Raw genomic sequence first — 17,570 nt, forward strand, 5'->3', positions numbered from 1 at the left:
TCTATGAGGGATGGGTAACATTGAGGTAACATTATGAGCTTTGAGGATGGTGATGGTGTCACAGTTTGGCCACCCTCTCACCTGTAAGGAGAAGTGATGTAGATAAGTCTGGTGGGTATGCCAGACAGACTGGAGAGACTGGACAGACAGGGGGCATGCATGGCCGAGAAGGGAAACAGGGAAACAGGGAGGTGGAAAAGGAGACAGTGAATGGTGGTAAGACAAAAAAGACTGGTGATTTACAGTATTTTTAAAGATAATTGATGTGTAGATACAGTAGTTGACTATAACATTTGCATCCATTTGAATCAAGTTCAGTATTGTGGCTAGTGGATACACACTGCCAATACCAGTTTGTTCAAAGAGGATGTCTCAAGTCTGGTTTTGGACCAAATTGTCAGTTTGATAGATATTACCTTTACAGAACAGAGCTGTGGTTAAGACTGCAAAAGTGCCATATAAATGAGATAGAGATCAACTGGCGTGAATGGCGGTATGGTGAAAATGGTGTTGTGATGAATAGGAATACATACCGTATGTCTATTATCAAATATGAGTATATGCGTGTGTCTACCTGTATGAAGGGATCTCTTGTGGAAACATCGGCACACAGCACAAATACAAATAATAGTCTCCAATGTAAACAATTCTGCTTCCTGCAGACTTCCTTACTTCTCATCCTAAAATAACACAGAGTTAGGAAGTATGGGTGTCCTTTGTGCAAAGACTTAAAGTTCAGGAGTCAAGATCTGAAGGAGGCCGAATCAATTTGGCCTCTATGTGCACACGACCAGGGATTCATTGTTATCTTTCATGCATGGACAAACCATTTACACTTCTAGTCCTATTAATACTCAACAGACCTTTGACATTTCCCCTGTGCCTTAGTGTGTTACCGAGTCTAGCCTGGTCAGCTCCATATCACTCTATATCTATTGCCTCAGTCTGGAGATGGTTCACCTATACTGCATCCATGTTAGGAACTCCATCCCTCCCTCCCACCCTCCCCCTCCTCCCCCTCCTCCCCGTCGTACCTATTTACTCTGTAGTCTCATCCATATACCATCCATTCCTGAGTCCTGGATTATGATAATTAGACACCAGGCATGAACATCATTGGAGGAGTGCCTATTGTTCCCTTGCCAGTTGTGATTTATTACCTGCACTCCCTTGGTCCCAGTCAGCCCCAATCAGTAAATCAATGCCGTCTCTGAATGCCACTGTGGTGTAAATGGGGATGCCTGTGACAGCACTGTACCTGTGTTTATTATTCATGTTAAATGTCAATGGCTCTCCCTTCAGAGGAGGGTACACTTGTGCGAGGGGAAAATTAGCACAGGCAGACAGGCCACAGGGAGATAGTAGTAATACAGTGAAAAACACACGGATTCCTGTTTGCAGGAATCAAATAATGTGTTGACTTTGTGTGGACTAATAAAATAAACACACCAACAGTGCAATGATTTCATATGTTGTATACATTTTTAGTTGTGGAAGAAATGTGTATTTAAATAGTGTGCACTTATTGAGCTTTAGGGTACAATTTAGTCTGACTATACTACAATATTAATACCCCAAATCTAGAAAACACAGTCATTACTGCTCCAGTTTTTTAAAGCCTCTAGGTTTAAAAAGCCAAAACTAAAACAGAGTTGGTTTTACTCAGAACAAAAAAATACTGTTGAGAGATATCTCATAAACTGGCCCTGCTGGTCAGGTCACATGGTCAGGAAAACTCCTAGCCTAAGGCCTCTACCATAACCCTTACAAAACTGCAGTTACACTGCAAAATGACTGTCGTTAAAAAAACAGTTATTTTGGTCGCACTATTTGCAGCATACTGTATTTATACTGCAGTGTACTGGAGTTATACTGCTCTCTGACTGCAATCTTTTTTCATAAGGGAAGGAAATGGGGAGCATTTGAGCTGTGTTTACCTTTTGGTTGCTGGTGAAGCAGCATCCTTCCTGGAGCTGGTGGGGGACGGTAGCGTGCCACAGCTTTTCTTGGGCAGGACAGTGCCGTTGCTGACAGTGTGCCTTAGAGGCAGGGCAGCCATCATGGGTCTGGCTGTAAGACAAACACACACAGTACCACAGGGTAAATGGTGCTTCGCATTGAACTAGCTGGAACATGCAGAAACTACACTTTTCACAGTGGTCAGCTATTGGGAATTTTGAAATTCAGATATAGGGTTGCAAAATGCGAGAAACTTTCCCAAAGCTCCTGGGTTTTTCTGAAATCCTGGGTTTTCTGAAAAACCTGGGAACTTTGGAAAAGTGTCCAACATTTTTAAACTCTTCAGACGCCCTCTATAATCTTGAAAATATATGGAAATCAATAAACTGCCCTCCACAATAGGTGTATGAGTAATAGACTGATGGAAAATTCATGGGATTGAGCTGAAGCATTCGACAAACTGTATTGAACATCGCCTTCAGAAATGGTGTATTCACAACTGCACCCACATATACAACTTTTCAGCTGCAATGGCGTTTGTTACCCTTCGAGCTGCATATACCGTGTGAAGGCTTTTGTTTCTTGATTAGAATTTAAGATCACAGAGACCACATAGATTTTCCTTACATGTTTCAAGCAAACCACCGTAGTCCCTGGGCCCAAGAATGCCAAGGTAACATGTCTAAATGACTATCGCACATCTGTAGCCATGAAATTCCTTGAAAAGTGGGCCATGACTCATATCAACACCATCATCCCAAACACCCTGGACCTACTCCAATTCTCATACCGTGCCAACAGATCCACATATCCACGTTCAATAGACACATGCCTCAATATGTGCAGTCACACTGCTAGACCATCACTCACACCTCAAGTGACTCCCTGCGCTCCATTCTAATGCCATTAGGGGCCCACTTTACCTCCTCAGCATAATTTCTAACAGCACTGATAAGGGTAGCAAGGCCTGTATTTGTATGGACTGCAGTGGCTTTGAAATATTTATCACTGCAGAGAAGCTGGTGGGGTTTGTAATGCTTGCTTTGCCAGCTGGTGTGTGTGTGTGTGTGTGTGTGTGTGTGTGTGTGTGTGTGTGTGTGATACAGCAGAATTAGATCAAATAGGGGCCCCAGTCAGAGAGTGAGAGAGTGAGTGGGGACTGTGTATTTCAAACGAACCACTGTGTTTGAGTGCCATGGGTCGGCTCTGTGTAGAGCAGAGGAGCGATTACTTACCCTGTGTCTCACTGAGGTACAGTTAAAATATGCATTGTGTGACAAAATTGACCTAAGCAACTAGCATCTCAAAGTATGTCTGTGAATTAATTGTAGACACATAATGTGATATTTATTGTGGGTGTCAGGACATGCTAGAATTAAGGAAAAACCTTGCAAGTGTTTCCACAGCATAACACCTCTCACCCACTCTGAGTTAAGGGAACTTGAGTGGCATGCAGTCTAGTGCAACAACATCAGAATGTCCTTCATTGACAATGTGCTAAGTGTGACGCTAGTGCTCAGTGCTCAGACAGACGCTAGTGCTCAGACAGTATACACAGTAGTGCTTAGTAGACACCAGTGCACAGTAGCACAATGTACATTTTAGGACATCCCTACTCCCTTTTGTCATAGAGACTATGGACTTTTGTCATAGGGAGTAGGGATGTCCTAAAATGTAAACCGTACTAAAAAGACACAGTAGACACAGTAGTGCTCAGTAGAGTTGCACAAAGCAGGCCATGTTAGAAGGGACAGAGCCTACCTGACAGGCCATGTTAGAAGGGACAGATCCTACCTGACAGGCCATGTTAGAAGGGACAGAGCCTACCTGACAGGCCATGTTAGAAGGGACAGAGCCTACCTGACAGGCCATGTTAGAAGGGACAGAGCCTACCTGGCTTTCCACCATTGCTGTCTGACGATGGGGACCTTTTCATCAAAGCTGGGTCTACAGCCGTACATACACATACCACAACAATAGAGTCCAGGAAAGGATGACAGGAAGATGAAAGTAGCGTAAACAGTGAGATACCATAGATGGAGAAACACAATAGGAGACTAGAATGGGAGGGAATGGGAGGGAACCAAAAGGTTACACGTGTGTGTGGGTGTGTGAGATCCTATCCCAGCCAGCACATAATGTTCTGAGAACCACGTGTTTCTTAGAGCTTGGTGAGAGTGTGGTTGTCCTATGGTTATTTTGAATACAACCTTCCCACAACATTCTGGGAATGGTGCAGAATAGTTGCTTAGCTCAAATCAAATCAAAATGTATTTGTCACATACACATGGTTAGCAGATGTTAATGCGAGTGTAGCGAAATGCTTTTGCTTCTAGTTCCGACAATGCAGTAATAACCAACAAGTAATCTAGCTAACAATTCCAAAACTACTACCTTATAGACACAAGTGTAAGGGGATAAAGAATATGTACATAAAGATATATGAATGAGTGATGGTACAGAGCGGCATAGGCAAGATACAGTAGATGGTATTGAGTGCAGTATATACATATGAGATGAGTATGTAAACAAAGTGGCATAGTTAAAGTGGCTAGTGATACATGTATTACATGAAGATGCAGTTGTAACGGATGTGAAACGGCTAGCTTAGTTAGCGGTGCGCGCTAAATAGCGTTTCAATCGGTGACGTCACTTGCTCTTAGACCTTGAAGTAGTGGTTCCCCTTGCTCTGCAAGAGCCGCGGCTTTTGTGGAGCGATGGTTAACGATGCTTCGTGGGTGACTGTTGTTGATGTGTGCAGAGAGTCCCTGGTTCGCGCCCGGGTATGGGCGAGGGGACGGTCTAAAGTTATACTGTTACACAGTAGATGATAGAGTACAGTATATACGTATACATATGAGATGAATAATGTAGGGTATGTAAACATTATATTAGGTAGCATTGTTTATAGTGGCTAGTGATATATTTTACATAATTTCCCATCAATTCCCATTATTAAAGTGGCTGGAGTTGAGTTAGTGTGTTGGCAGCAGCCACTCAATGTTAGTGGTGGCTGTTTAACAGTCTGATGGCCTTGAGATAGAAGCTGTTTTTCAGCTTTGGAACATTCTCAGCACATTTAAAGGAACTTGACAAAAAAACATATTTTATTGGTATTTCATTACTTTAACAGAACGTTTCCTAAAAGTTAACACATGGTTACGTTTAAAAAATGATTGGTAATATCTTATGAGCGTTCTCCAACTGGTTTGACATTGGGAATGTTCTCAAATAGTTCAGGGAAGGTTAAGAATTCATGTTCTTCTGTAGGAAGTTCAGTACTGCAGGTTTTCTCTGGGTTTACTAAATGTCATGTTATCAGAACATTAAGAAAACATTAGTAACGTTTAAAGAACATTCTAAAAATGTTATTTAAAAACATAGAACACAAAGAAAGCGTCAACAAAACTCTCTCTATTGTCTATCTTGTTAAGTGTGTTCAGGTGTGTTGGCCACACCCACTAATTGAATACACTAAAATGAACAGCTTTGTTTGAGTTAAAAAAAATGTCACGCTAGCTCCATCCTGGTGGCCAGTGGAATAATTCCATGGACAGAGAACAGAAGATCATAGGTTTGGAACGCACTGATGCTGTGCCACAAAAAAAAAAGAAATGTGTTCCCATGATAAATTAATTTCCATGTGTCCTATCTGTGCTTGGAGTTTTTCAAAAGTTGACCTAAGCCAGCCGTATTTTATTGAAACCTTCTCAAAACGTTAATAAAACCTCCCTGGGATGTGTGTATACCTGTATGTGTGCACATGCGTGTGTGCATACATATGTACATGTGTGTGTATCTGTCTGTGCCTGTTTGTGTGACGCATCAGTTACCTTTAGTGGGTCCCCTCCTGTTAATCATAGCGTTTTGCTCCTCAGAGATGTTGAGGCGGCGCACCACGTCGGCCAGCGCAGACTTGAGCAGCTGGATCTCGTCCTCCTGCATCTGGACACGCTGCTCCAGGGAGGCAATGCGGTCCATGACCTCCATGCTGCTGGCTGCCGATGCACTGTCATCTGGGGATGGTAGAGAAAGACACAATTAATATGGGTTGGACACAAACTTAGCATGGATGAGAGCACACATAGCATGGGTTGAACACACATAAATAAACTGGTGGTCTCGCCTGAGCTCTCATGTATCTCACATGCTCAATGGATGTGGAACACCTACAGTGTTACAATATGTACAATTTGCAGTAGTATCTGTAAAAATATTGATTATGGCTTTCTCTCTGTGTCCTTGAATGATTTTGGTTTTAGCGTCGCACCTCAAACACAATGGGCAAAGGCTTTTTGTACAAGACATTTTTATCCATGAGCTCTCTGTCATGTCTGTCTGTCTTTCTGCCTACAGTACATGTCCGTACCTCTGTAAGTCCATCTATTATCCTCCCGGCCAGTTTGTCTATCTGTCCATCTGTCTGTTCAAATGAGCGTAACACCACCATAGTAATCATGTCCAATGTATTGGCCTAGTCCAGGGGTCTGCTCTGCTGAGACTTTGAAGTCAGTGAGATTAAATATGAATGGGAATCAGTGTTGTGTTCCCCTGGAGATTGATAACAACCTCCCTATGAATTATGCAGAGGGCGGAAGCAGCTGGTAATAAGGCAATCAAAATAGTGTTTTTATCTGTTTTGAATTAAGTCGAGACAGAGGCATAGATTCTTATAAATAAACAAAATATGGAAACATGTTAATTCTCAGTCTCAATCTAATATGGTTGGTAATGTAATGGTAAATAGAATAGATGCTCACATTAAGGACAGCAATACCAGTTAAGCATATAGACAGTGAAGAGATATATGTTCAGTCATACGGTTTTTGCATTTTTAATCTGGACTAAATATATCTAAATGAGCGGGTTGCTAATGACCAAATACTCAAACCCTTTTGCTGTACACACACACACACACACACACACACAAAGTCACCCCCCCATCCTCCCAACCCCGCACCGAACCAATGCCCTCCCGTGGCCTCCAGCCACCCCACTTTAAATTCACTTGGCATCCCTACAGTAATGATTGCAGCCATTACTGTACCCTCCATTGGAGAGATAGGCCAGGTAAACCACTTCATACTGGCCCATACTGCCAGATAGCCTTGACTGCATGGTTAGATAGATAGATCTGGGAATTTACATCAATATCAAGATGGTGTGGTCTTCTTTTGTGGCTTGTCCATTTCAATTGGATCTGCACTACTGTCATCCACTGAGTAGCTACGTTAGATTCTGCATGCTGAATCAATCACAATGACAAATATTTACAGAGGAAGAAGCCTATCTTACTTACTGGGCCTTTAAACATACAGTACTCAAACAAATGGTCACCTAACCCAATGTGAAGGCTTTTTTTAAGGTTATAAATTATTCATTTGATGGACCTTTTTTAGATTAATCTGTAAAGCCGGAGCTGCTACTACAGCAATGTATTCTAAGGAGTACAAAGCCCTAGTCTCAGTGCTAGCAGCTGCTTAGGGCTTGGTACGAGCATGGATACAATGACTGCCTGTCACAGCCCTGATACCACTGCGATTGGTTAGCCGATTGTACCGCTCACTCATGTCACCTGGGCTTTCACTGGAATTGACTATTCCTTATACACACAACAGGCTGCTAAATAACAGAGAGAATAAGTCAGGCAATTGAATCAGAGTAAACATACCTTGGTGATATACCTCATGGTGTTCTCCTCCATGAAAGATGACAGTACATTCATTTTTTCTCAATATCCAGCCCATGGACTGATACCGTTCCCTGAGATGATGCTGTCCAGTTCCTGAGAAGGTTAGCTGACACTGATTTAGGCTGTTCTCAAGTGATATTTGTAAGCTGTCCCATAGGAGGAAGGACCATTGCTTGTAAATTCCTGGTACTGGAAAGACTATAGCTTGCCAGTGCTTGGGTCTGGTATTTTTGTTGTTGTTGAGAAACACTGGATCAGAAGGTCATAGGTCAGTTACAAAGTAGTTGATTGGTTTTTAAGCAGAAAGCCCTTGAGAAAAGAACGCACAGAATTTCTAAGTAAAGCTATAGATGCTCAGTAACCTCAATGTGGCCGTGGATGTGTTACTCATTTAAAGGTTAAATGTTACATTATTTTGTAAGATAGCCTTAATTTTAGGCCATTTACTGTTTTACAAAAGTAATATTGAATGGTGTTTGGTTGACAACACAACCAAATATCCACATTTAAAGGACATGTATCTACTGCTTTGGTAGATCCATGTGAGCAACTGGCTTAATCCCATTCTTTAACATTTGGTTGAGTTGGAGATGTGAATCCAACATATATTTTGTTACAACAAGTTTAAAGGCTATTTATTGGGCTATTTCAAAAGTGATATTGAATTGTGTTTGGTTTTCAACCAAATATCAACATTTGAAGGAGATTTATCTTCTGCTTGGAGAGTTCCATCTGTGCCATTGACTAAGTCAGTTCATCTTCAAATTAATAATTGAGATGTTGGATTCACGTCTACATCTCAACACAAAAATCTAATTTAAAGAATAGGATGAAATGAAATAAAAACTCACTTTAAATGCACTTGAAATAAAGATTTATTCAATTTAGTCCTATTCTTTAACTTACATTTTTGGTTGAGAAGTAGACGTGAATCCAACATCTCCTTCAAATGTTGACATTTGGTTGCGTTGACAACCATTTCGATCTTGTTTTATCGCTGCAACTCTCCAATGGGCTCGGGAGGCGAAGGACGAGTCATGCGTCCTCCAAAACATGACCCTCCAAACCGCGCTTCGTAACATCCGTCCGCTTGACCCGGAAGTCAGCCAAACCAATGTGTCAGAGGAAACACCGTTCACCTGACAACAGAGGTCAGCCTGCAGGCACCCGGCCTGCCACAAGGAGTCGCTAGAGCGGGATGAGCCAAGTAAAGATTTTTTTATTATTTGATGAAACATTGAATTTGGCCTTACTGCTATTAGACCATAGAAATGCATTGAATAACATATTCATGCATGACAACAGGTAGTCAAAAAATAAATAAAAAGGAGGTATGTTTTTAAGTGTCTGTCCTATGTCTGAGAGATATAAGAAAGATCAGGATAATAATTTGTAGAATTGTTTACCCATATTTAACCCTTTTTTTGTCACTAAAGTACTTCCATACAGTATATACTTTCATAATTTGTTTTAACTGGTACCGGGATACCTTCACAGTCTTCAGAGTCCTGTGAAGCTTGTGGGTGTCCTAGAGCAAAACAACCGAGATGTATGTTTTGTGAGAGTCTCACCTTTCGTTGGGGGGGGGGTCATTTTAGTGTGTAGCCCAAACTGCTTGGACACTACAGACAGAAGTTGGCAGATCAGCTGTACCAACTTGCAACAAGTCCTGTGACGCTTGTGGGGGTCGTAGAGCAAAATAACACCATAGTGTTTGTGAGAGTCTCATCTTTCTATAGAGTGGTCATGTTAGTTTTGTAGGCCAAACCATTCGGACACTACAGACATTTTCTTGAGAAGACCGATTTTTAGGATGTCTCCTGGTCTGACAAACACAGCTGTAGCCATAGCTGCAGGAAGTAGGAATTTAAAAAATGTATATGAATACAAAATATATCTTTACAGTACCAGTCAAAAGTTTGTACACACCTACTCATTCAAGGCTTTTTCTTTATTTTGTATATTTTCTAGTGAAGACATCAACACTGTGAAATAACACATATGCAGTAAAGAAAAGTGTTAAACAAATCAACATTTATTTTATATTCCAGATTCTCCAAAGTAGCCACCCTTTGCCTTGATGACAGCTTTGCACACTCTTGGCATTCTCTCAACCAGCTTCACCTGGAATGCTTTTCCAACCGGCTTGAAGGAGTTCCCACATATGCTGAGCACCTGTTGGCTGCTTTTCCATCACTCTGCAGTCCAACTAATCCCAAATCATCTCAATTGGGTTGAGGTCTGGTGATTGTGGAGGCCAGGTCATCTGATGCAGCACTCGATCACTCTACTTCTTGGTCAAATAGCCCTTAAACAGCCCGGAGGTGTGTTTTGGGTCATTGTCTTGTTGAAAAACAAGTGATATTCCCACTAAGCGCAAACCAAATGGGATGGCATATTGCTGCAGAATGCTGTAGTAGCCATGCTGGTTAAGTGTGCCTTGAATTCTAAATAAATAAACTGCTTACTACATGATTCCATGTGTGTTATTTCATAGTTTTGATGTCTTCACTATTATTCTAGAAAATAGTAAAAAATTAAGAAAAACCCTTGAATGTCCAAACTTTTGACTGGTAGTATATATTTAAAAAAAGAAATCTCACAATAGTTATGCACTGGGCCTTTACTAATCCTGTATTAGCGGACCGATTTAGCTGGCTATAACGCGGGCACCCCCAAAATTGATATCTCTAGCTTAAACAGAAACGCATACATCGACTCTAGGGGTACCCTTTGGAAAGCAAACAGTGAATCTATTTAGTTTTAAAATGGAGAACTCTCATCAGTCATTGTCACGATAGCACATTGGTAATATACAGTGACAAATATCATAGCTAAACGGGGCTGGGCTTGGGTACAACCCTGGATGGGAGACCAAAGTGTAGCTATCAACTCTCCAGTAGGAGGTGCTGCCCAGTCTATTGATTTTTTTTCTGATAGAGGACATAACGTTGAAGATCTGACATTGTTTTAAAGGATCAAATTCAACAAATTTATAAAATGGTTTGTCTATGTTGAAATGTGGTTACCCTGATGACATAATCCTGTGTTGAAATTTCACCCTCAAAACATATTGTTTAATTCCAATCTATTTTCCACGTAGATTCCACTTCACAATACGTTGACAAATTAAGTTGAAACAACGTTGATTAAACCAGTTTGTGTCCAGTGGGTTATATATATATATATATATATATATATATATATATATATCTCTGGCTGTCTTCTTAACCCTCAGTGCCGGTGTCAATATCAATCCATTCAGGATAGATGCTGTCCCAAGAAGTGTCAGAGTCCATTACAGAACACATCCATCACCATCCTCTACATTCCCTCTATATTCCTCACCCTGATTACCTTTCTCCAAAAAATAACCAATGTCGTGATGGTTGACAAAGGCCACCGGCCTGCTTCTTTAAATGCCAGACCCCGAGGCCATTATGATCAGCAACATAGCACCTTAACCGCTCCCCCCTGTCCAATTCACAGCTTCTGTCAATGGTATATCAGAGGAGACAGGAATAAAAAAAGGGCTGTGGATCAAAGCAGATGGGGACTCTCTTTGTATTCCAGTGTAACCTCATTAATTATACACCTACTCTGCCTGTTAGGCTGCGTGCGCTCACCATCTCGCTGACTCGCTTTGCTTATCCTTTTATTCCCCAGCATCTGAGGTGAGGTTGAGATGAGAAATGAACGATAAATGAACGAGAACTGAAAGAGAACTGCAAGAGAAGTGAAAGATAAATTGCCACAGAGGACTCATCTATGTTGCTTTATAAGATTACATCTTAACCCTGTCTCCGAATGTTCTTATATTTTTAGGCAGCTGCCTCTCTAAGATAAAATATTATTATCCTAGCTGTAGGATGGGATGTTCATTGCATTTCCCTTTAACAGGCTGGAGAGGCCAAATGATACAGCTAAATTGACCTAAGAAAACCGGACTGTAAACACTGACATGCAGCAGGGGTTTTACACTACAACATCTCTCTGGACCCGTGAGTCACAATATAGACCCCATTTCCACACAAAATCCATCTGGCGGCCTGGCTTCACTGAAGCAAAGCCCAGTAGATTAGCACAAAGTGAGTTCTAAATATAGGTTTAACTTAACACTCTTGCTCTCAAATATAAAATAGTCAAATTGGGCCCTGACACAAGTCTCCTCGTGTTGAGGACTACAATTAGAACTGTTTACACTGGTACCCGTATATGGGTTGAAATGGCAGATTTGGACACTGATATGCGCCTAAATTGGAATGCAGTGGCTGTACAGTAACATGCTATACATGATGTCAGAGCTCAGGGTCTTTGCTTCACAGCTTTGTATTGGTTTTGACTGACAACTTGAGCACTGCAAGCAAGAAGAAGTTGACCCCATCTCTTCCACTAATTGGGCAACTTTAGCAAATGTTTGGTTGTCTCAGTGAGGGAAATACTGTAAATTATGAGGACTCTATGTATTTTGAAAGATGAGACATTGAGAATTAAAATAAATACCGCTTTCATGTCATACAAGCAAGCAAAATGCGCACTTCACATTTCTATATCATAAACTCAAGTAATATACAGAGCCTATGTTTGTTGTATTGTGAAGAAACTTGGCCGCAACAACGCATCTGAATGTACTTATGACTCCATTCTATGCGCACCAAATGTCGCACCAAATGTCGATCAGCTTCTCTGAATTGCCTTGTGAAAGCCTAACACTGTATGATCATATTTTGGAATTTAGCTAGTCATGTTGGCAATAGAACAAGCTTTCAAATGATTGCCACCTGACACAGATTGCGATTTATAATGGACCGTTTTTGGGTAAAGGAGGGTAAGCAGGGCTGTGTTCCAAACAAAACAACTACAAGTATGCTCGCTCTAGTTCCTCAACGGCACAGCTAGGAAAGTTCAAAAAAGCATCTTATAGTTGAAGACTCTTCTTTGAGTCATAAAAGTGCATTGAAATTACTTAGGAACTGTGCACACTCTGGAGAGGTGTGTGACCACTTGGAAACATCAGTAAGACCTCTCACTCAAACCTTTGTCATTTTTTTGTGGTATGTTGCACCTACCCCAAATTTTGAAAGAATAGTCTTATGTTACTGAATGTACACAGAGATTTTCCGATCTCGTCATTAGTATTATTATTATACCTTTATTTCAACAAGGAACACAGATTGAGACTAAGGTCTCTTTTACAGCTGGGCCCTGTGTATACATGTTTACACATACAGTTTAGGTACAATGACTAAGAAACTACACAAGACAAACAAAACGATCACAGATAACACAAAAAAATACAACAGCAGATTATTACATTTAGGATATTCCCCTAACAGCACAAGAACTTGCATTACCTAAAACAGTTACAAGCAATACAAAAATAAAAATCCTCCAATAAAGGTTTAAAATGGGCAACAAGTGGACAAGAGTCTCAAGTTTAAGTTTAGTCTGCAGGCTATTCCATAGGCAAGGAGCGTAACAGGAAAAGGCAGCCATACCCAACTCTGTGGAAATCACATGGGCCTCAAGTGTAATCCATGCTTGAGACCTGGTTTTAGGAATTCTAATTCTAATATTGATGAGTGATGATAAATAAGAAGGCAGTTTATTCATAAGTGCTTTATAGACAAACACAAGAGCATGTTGTTCTCGTGTCATGAACAGCGAAGTCCAACCCACATTTTGACATAAAACACAGTGGTGAGTTCTGTAGCTGGAACTCATAATAAACCTAAGAGTGCAATGGTAAGTAGCATCCAGCGATTTACGTGTTGATACCGTAGCATGAATGTAGATAATATCCCCATAATCTATAACAGACATAAAAGTAGCTTGTACAATTTGTCTTCAAATTGTAGAGGACAAACATGTCCTTTTTCTATAGAGAAAGCCTAGCTTGATTTTTAGCTGTTTACAAAGTTTGTCAATATGCATTTTAAAAGACAGTTTATTATCCAACCTTATCCCTAAGTATTTTTATGCAGAGACCTGATTAATTCGAGAACCATCTAAGCTCGTAAGTGCAAGTGTATTTTCAACCAACATTTTGAACCAATTAAAAATCATAAAATGTGTTTTCTTTGCATTTAAAACAAGTTTCAGCTGTATAAAAAACCCTTGTAATATCTTAAAATCTGTCTCCAATAGTGATAATGCTTGGTCAGCCATTGAAGCGATAGAGTACATGACAGTGTCATCAGCATATAAATTAATTTGACACTTTCTTATCTCATCACCGATATTGTTTATGTAAAGAGTGAACAGTAATTCACCTCCAGAAGCTAACCAGCTAATTAGCTATTTAGTCATTGTTAGCCACTGCCAGCGGCTTTTACCTTCTGCACAGCCAGCCCTGTTTTTTAGCCTGGATAATACTCGCCAGTCTACCAGTATCGAACTGTCTCTCCACAACAACGCCGGATTCCTGCCGTAATCCCTGGACCACTACTTCCGATCTTCACAGCTAGCTTGCACCCAGTACCGAAGCGGAGGCCCACCTCCCAGCCTACTCAGCTGTTCCCCCGAACCCTACTCATACATGGCTAGAGCCCAATACTCCACCGGATCCTTGCTGTAAACTCTGGACCTTGGCTAACGCCACTGCCACAAATCTAGCACCAGTTAGCCGTGAGCCAGGCACATCTCCCTACCAGCCCTGAGCAGACTCCCCCCTACCACCCCCGGGCTACTAACTTTAAACGCTGTGTCGCTAGCGTATTTGCGGCTTCCCTGTCCCATCTACTGCTGCCCCCTGGACACTGCGATCACATGGCTACATAGCTGAAGCCTGCTGGACTGTCCATTAATCACGGAACTCCATTCTGTTTGTTTATGTTTTATATGTCGGCCCCAGCCTCGAACTCAGGCTCTGTGTGTAGTTAATCCGACCCTCTCTGCCTAGTCATCGCCATTTTACCTGCTGTTGTTGTGCTAGCTGATTAGCTGTTGTTGTCTCACCTGTTGTGTTAGCTAGCTCTCCCAATCAACACTTGCGATTACTGTATGCCTCGTTGTATGTCTCTCTCAAATGTCAATATGCCTTGTATACTGTTGTTCAGGTTAGTTATCATTGTTTTAGTTTACAATGGAGCCACAAGTTCCACTCCTCATACCTCTGATACCTCTTTTGTCCCACCTCCCACACATGCGGTGACCTCACCTATTACAACCAGCATGTCCAGAGATACAACCTCTCTTATCATTACCCAGTGCTTGGGCAAACCTCTGCTGTACCCGCACCATACCCCTGTCTGCGCATTATGCCCTGAATATATTCTACCATGCCCAGAAATCTGCTCATTTTATTCTTTGTCCTCAACGCTCTAGGCGACCAGTTTTGATAGCCTTTAGCCGCACCCTCATACTACTCCTCCTCTGTTCCGCGGGTGATGTGGAGGTAAACCCAGGCCCTGCATGTCCCCAGGCACCCTCATTTGTTGACTTCTGTGATCGAAAAAGCCTTGGTTTCATGCATGTCAACATCAGAAGCCTCCTCCCTAAGTTTGTTTTACTCACTGCTTTAGCACACTCTGCCAACCCTGATGTCCTTGCCGTGTCTGAATCCTGGCTTAGGAAGGCCACCAAAAATTCTGAGATTTCCATACCCAACTATAACATTTTCCGTCAAGATAGAACTGTCAAAAGGGGGAGGAGTTGCAGTCTACTGCAGAGATAGCCTGCAAAGTCATGTCATACTTTCCAGGTCCATACCCAAACAGTTCGACCTACTAATTTTAAAAATGACTCTCCAAAAATAAGTCTCTCACTGTTGCCGCCTGCTACCGACCCCCCTCAGCTCCCAGCTGTGCCCTGGACACCATTTGTGAATTGATCGCCCCCCATCTAGCTTTAGAGTTTGTTCTGTTAGGTGACCTAAACTGGGATATGCTTAACACCCCGGCAGTCCTACAATCTAAGCTAGATGCCCTCAATCTCACGCAAATCATCAAGGAACCCACCAGGTACAACCCTAAATCTGTAAACAAGGGCACCCTCATAGACGTTATCCTGACCAACTGGCCCTCCAAATACACCTCCGCTGTCTTCAACCAGGATCTCGGCGATCACTGCCTCATTGCCTGTATCCGCTACGGGTCCGCAGTCAAACGACCACCCCTCATCACTGTCAAACGCTCCCTAAAACACTTCTGCGAACAGGCCTTTCTAATCGACCTGGCCCGGGTATCATGGAAGGATATTGACCTCATCCCGTCAGTTGAGGATGCCTGGTCATTCTTTAAAAGTAACTTCCTAACCATCTTAGATAAGCATGCTCCGTTCCAAAAAAATATGCAGAACGAAGAACAGATATAGCTCTTGGTTCACTCCAGACCTGACTGCCGTCGACCAGCACAAAAACATCCTGTGGCGGACTGCAATAGCATCCAATAGTCCCCGCAATATGCAACTGTTCAGGGAAGTCAGGAACCAATACACGCAGTCAGTCAGGAAAGCAAAGGCCAGCTTCTTCAAGCAGAAATTTGCATCCTGTAGCTCTAACTCCAAAAAGTTCTGGGACACTGTAAAGTCTATGGAGAACAAGAGCACCTCCTCCCAGCTGCCCACTGCACTGAGGCTAGGTAACACGGTCACCACCGATAAATCCATGATTATCGAAAACTTCAACAAGCATTTCTCAACGGCTGGCCATGCCTTCCTCCTGGCTACTCCAACCTCGGCCAACAGTTCCGCCCCCCCCCCTGCAGCTACTCGCCCAAGCCTCCCCAGCTTCTCCTTTACCCAAATCCAGATAGCAGATGTTCTGAAAGAGCTGCAAAACCTGGACCTGTACAAATCAGCTGGGCTTGACAATCTCGACCCTCTATTTCTGAAACTATCCCCCGCCATTGTCGCAACCCCTATAACCAGCCGGTTCAACCTCTCTTTCATATCGTCTGAGATCCCCAAGGATTGGAAAGCTGCCGCAGTCATCCCCCTCTTCAAAGGGGGAGACACCCTGGACCCAAACTGTTACAGACCTATATCCTTCCTGCCCTGCTTATCTAAGGTCCTCAAAAGCCTAGTCAACAAACAGATCTCTGGCCATCTCGAATCCCACCGTACCTTCTCCGCTGTGCAATCTAGTTTCCGAGCCGGTCACGGGTGCACCTCAGTCACGCTCAAGGTACTAAACGATATCATAACCGCCATCGATAAAAGACAGTACTGGGCAGCCGTGTTCATCGACCTGGCCAAGGCTTTCGACTCTGTCAATCACCATATTCTTATCGGCAGACTCAGTAGCCTCGGTCTTTCTAATGACTGCCTTGCCTGGTTCACCAACTACTTTGCAGACAGAGGAGTGTCAAATCGGTGTGTCAAATCGGAGGGCATGTTGTCCGGTCCTCTGGCAGTCTCTATGGGGGTGCCACAGGGTTCAATTCTCGGGCCGACTCTTTTCTCTGTATATATCAGTGATGTTGATCTTGCTGCAGGGCGATTCCCTGATCCACCTCTACGCAGACGACACCATTCTGTATACTTCTGGCCCTTCCTTGGACACTATGCTATCTAACCTCCGAACGAGCTTCAATGCCATACAACACTTCTTCCGTGGCCTCCAACTGCTCTTAAACGCTAGTAAAACCAAATGCATGCTTTTCAACCGTTCGCTGCCTGCACCCGCACGCCCGACTAGCATCACCACCCTGTATGGTTCCGAACTAGAATATGTGGACATCTATAAGTACCTGGGTGTCTGGCTAGACTGTAAACTCTCCTTCCAGACTCATATCAAACATCTCCAATCTAAAATCAAATCTAGAGTTGGCTTTCTTTTCCACAACAAAGCCTCCTTCACTCACGCCGCCAAACTTACCCTAGTAAAACTGACTATCCTACCGATCCTCGACTTCGGCGATGTCATCTACAAAATAGCTTCCAATACTCTACTCAGCAAACTGGATGCAGTTTATCACAG

At 42.5% G+C, this 17,570-nt stretch overlaps 1 protein-coding gene across 5 annotated transcripts in view; it reads right to left on the bottom strand.

Moving 5' to 3' along the window:
• Positions 1-17,570, bottom strand: part of LOC112256404 (echinoderm microtubule-associated protein-like 1) — a 76,106-nt gene that overhangs the window by 35,921 nt on the left and 22,615 nt on the right. For 2 of the 5 annotated variants that reach the window (XM_042305284.1, XM_024429652.2), the window contains exons 2-5: positions 5,793-5,975; positions 3,853-3,906; positions 1,938-2,070; positions 82-138 (exon numbers count right to left, since the gene is read on the bottom strand). In XM_042305284.1, coding sequence (XP_042161218.1) covers positions 82-138; positions 1,938-2,070; positions 3,853-3,906; positions 5,793-5,975 — 427 coding nt within the window. The remainder of the gene's footprint in view (positions 1-81; positions 139-1,937; positions 2,071-3,852; positions 3,907-5,792; positions 5,976-17,570) is intronic. The other 3 variants (XM_042305285.1, XM_042305286.1, XM_042305287.1) reach the window with 3 other exon arrangements.

The sequence above is a fragment of the Oncorhynchus tshawytscha genome, linkage group LG24 (genome assembly GCF_018296145.1).
Source record: "Oncorhynchus tshawytscha isolate Ot180627B linkage group LG24, Otsh_v2.0, whole genome shotgun sequence".
Taxonomy (NCBI): domain Eukaryota; kingdom Metazoa; phylum Chordata; class Actinopteri; order Salmoniformes; family Salmonidae; genus Oncorhynchus; species Oncorhynchus tshawytscha.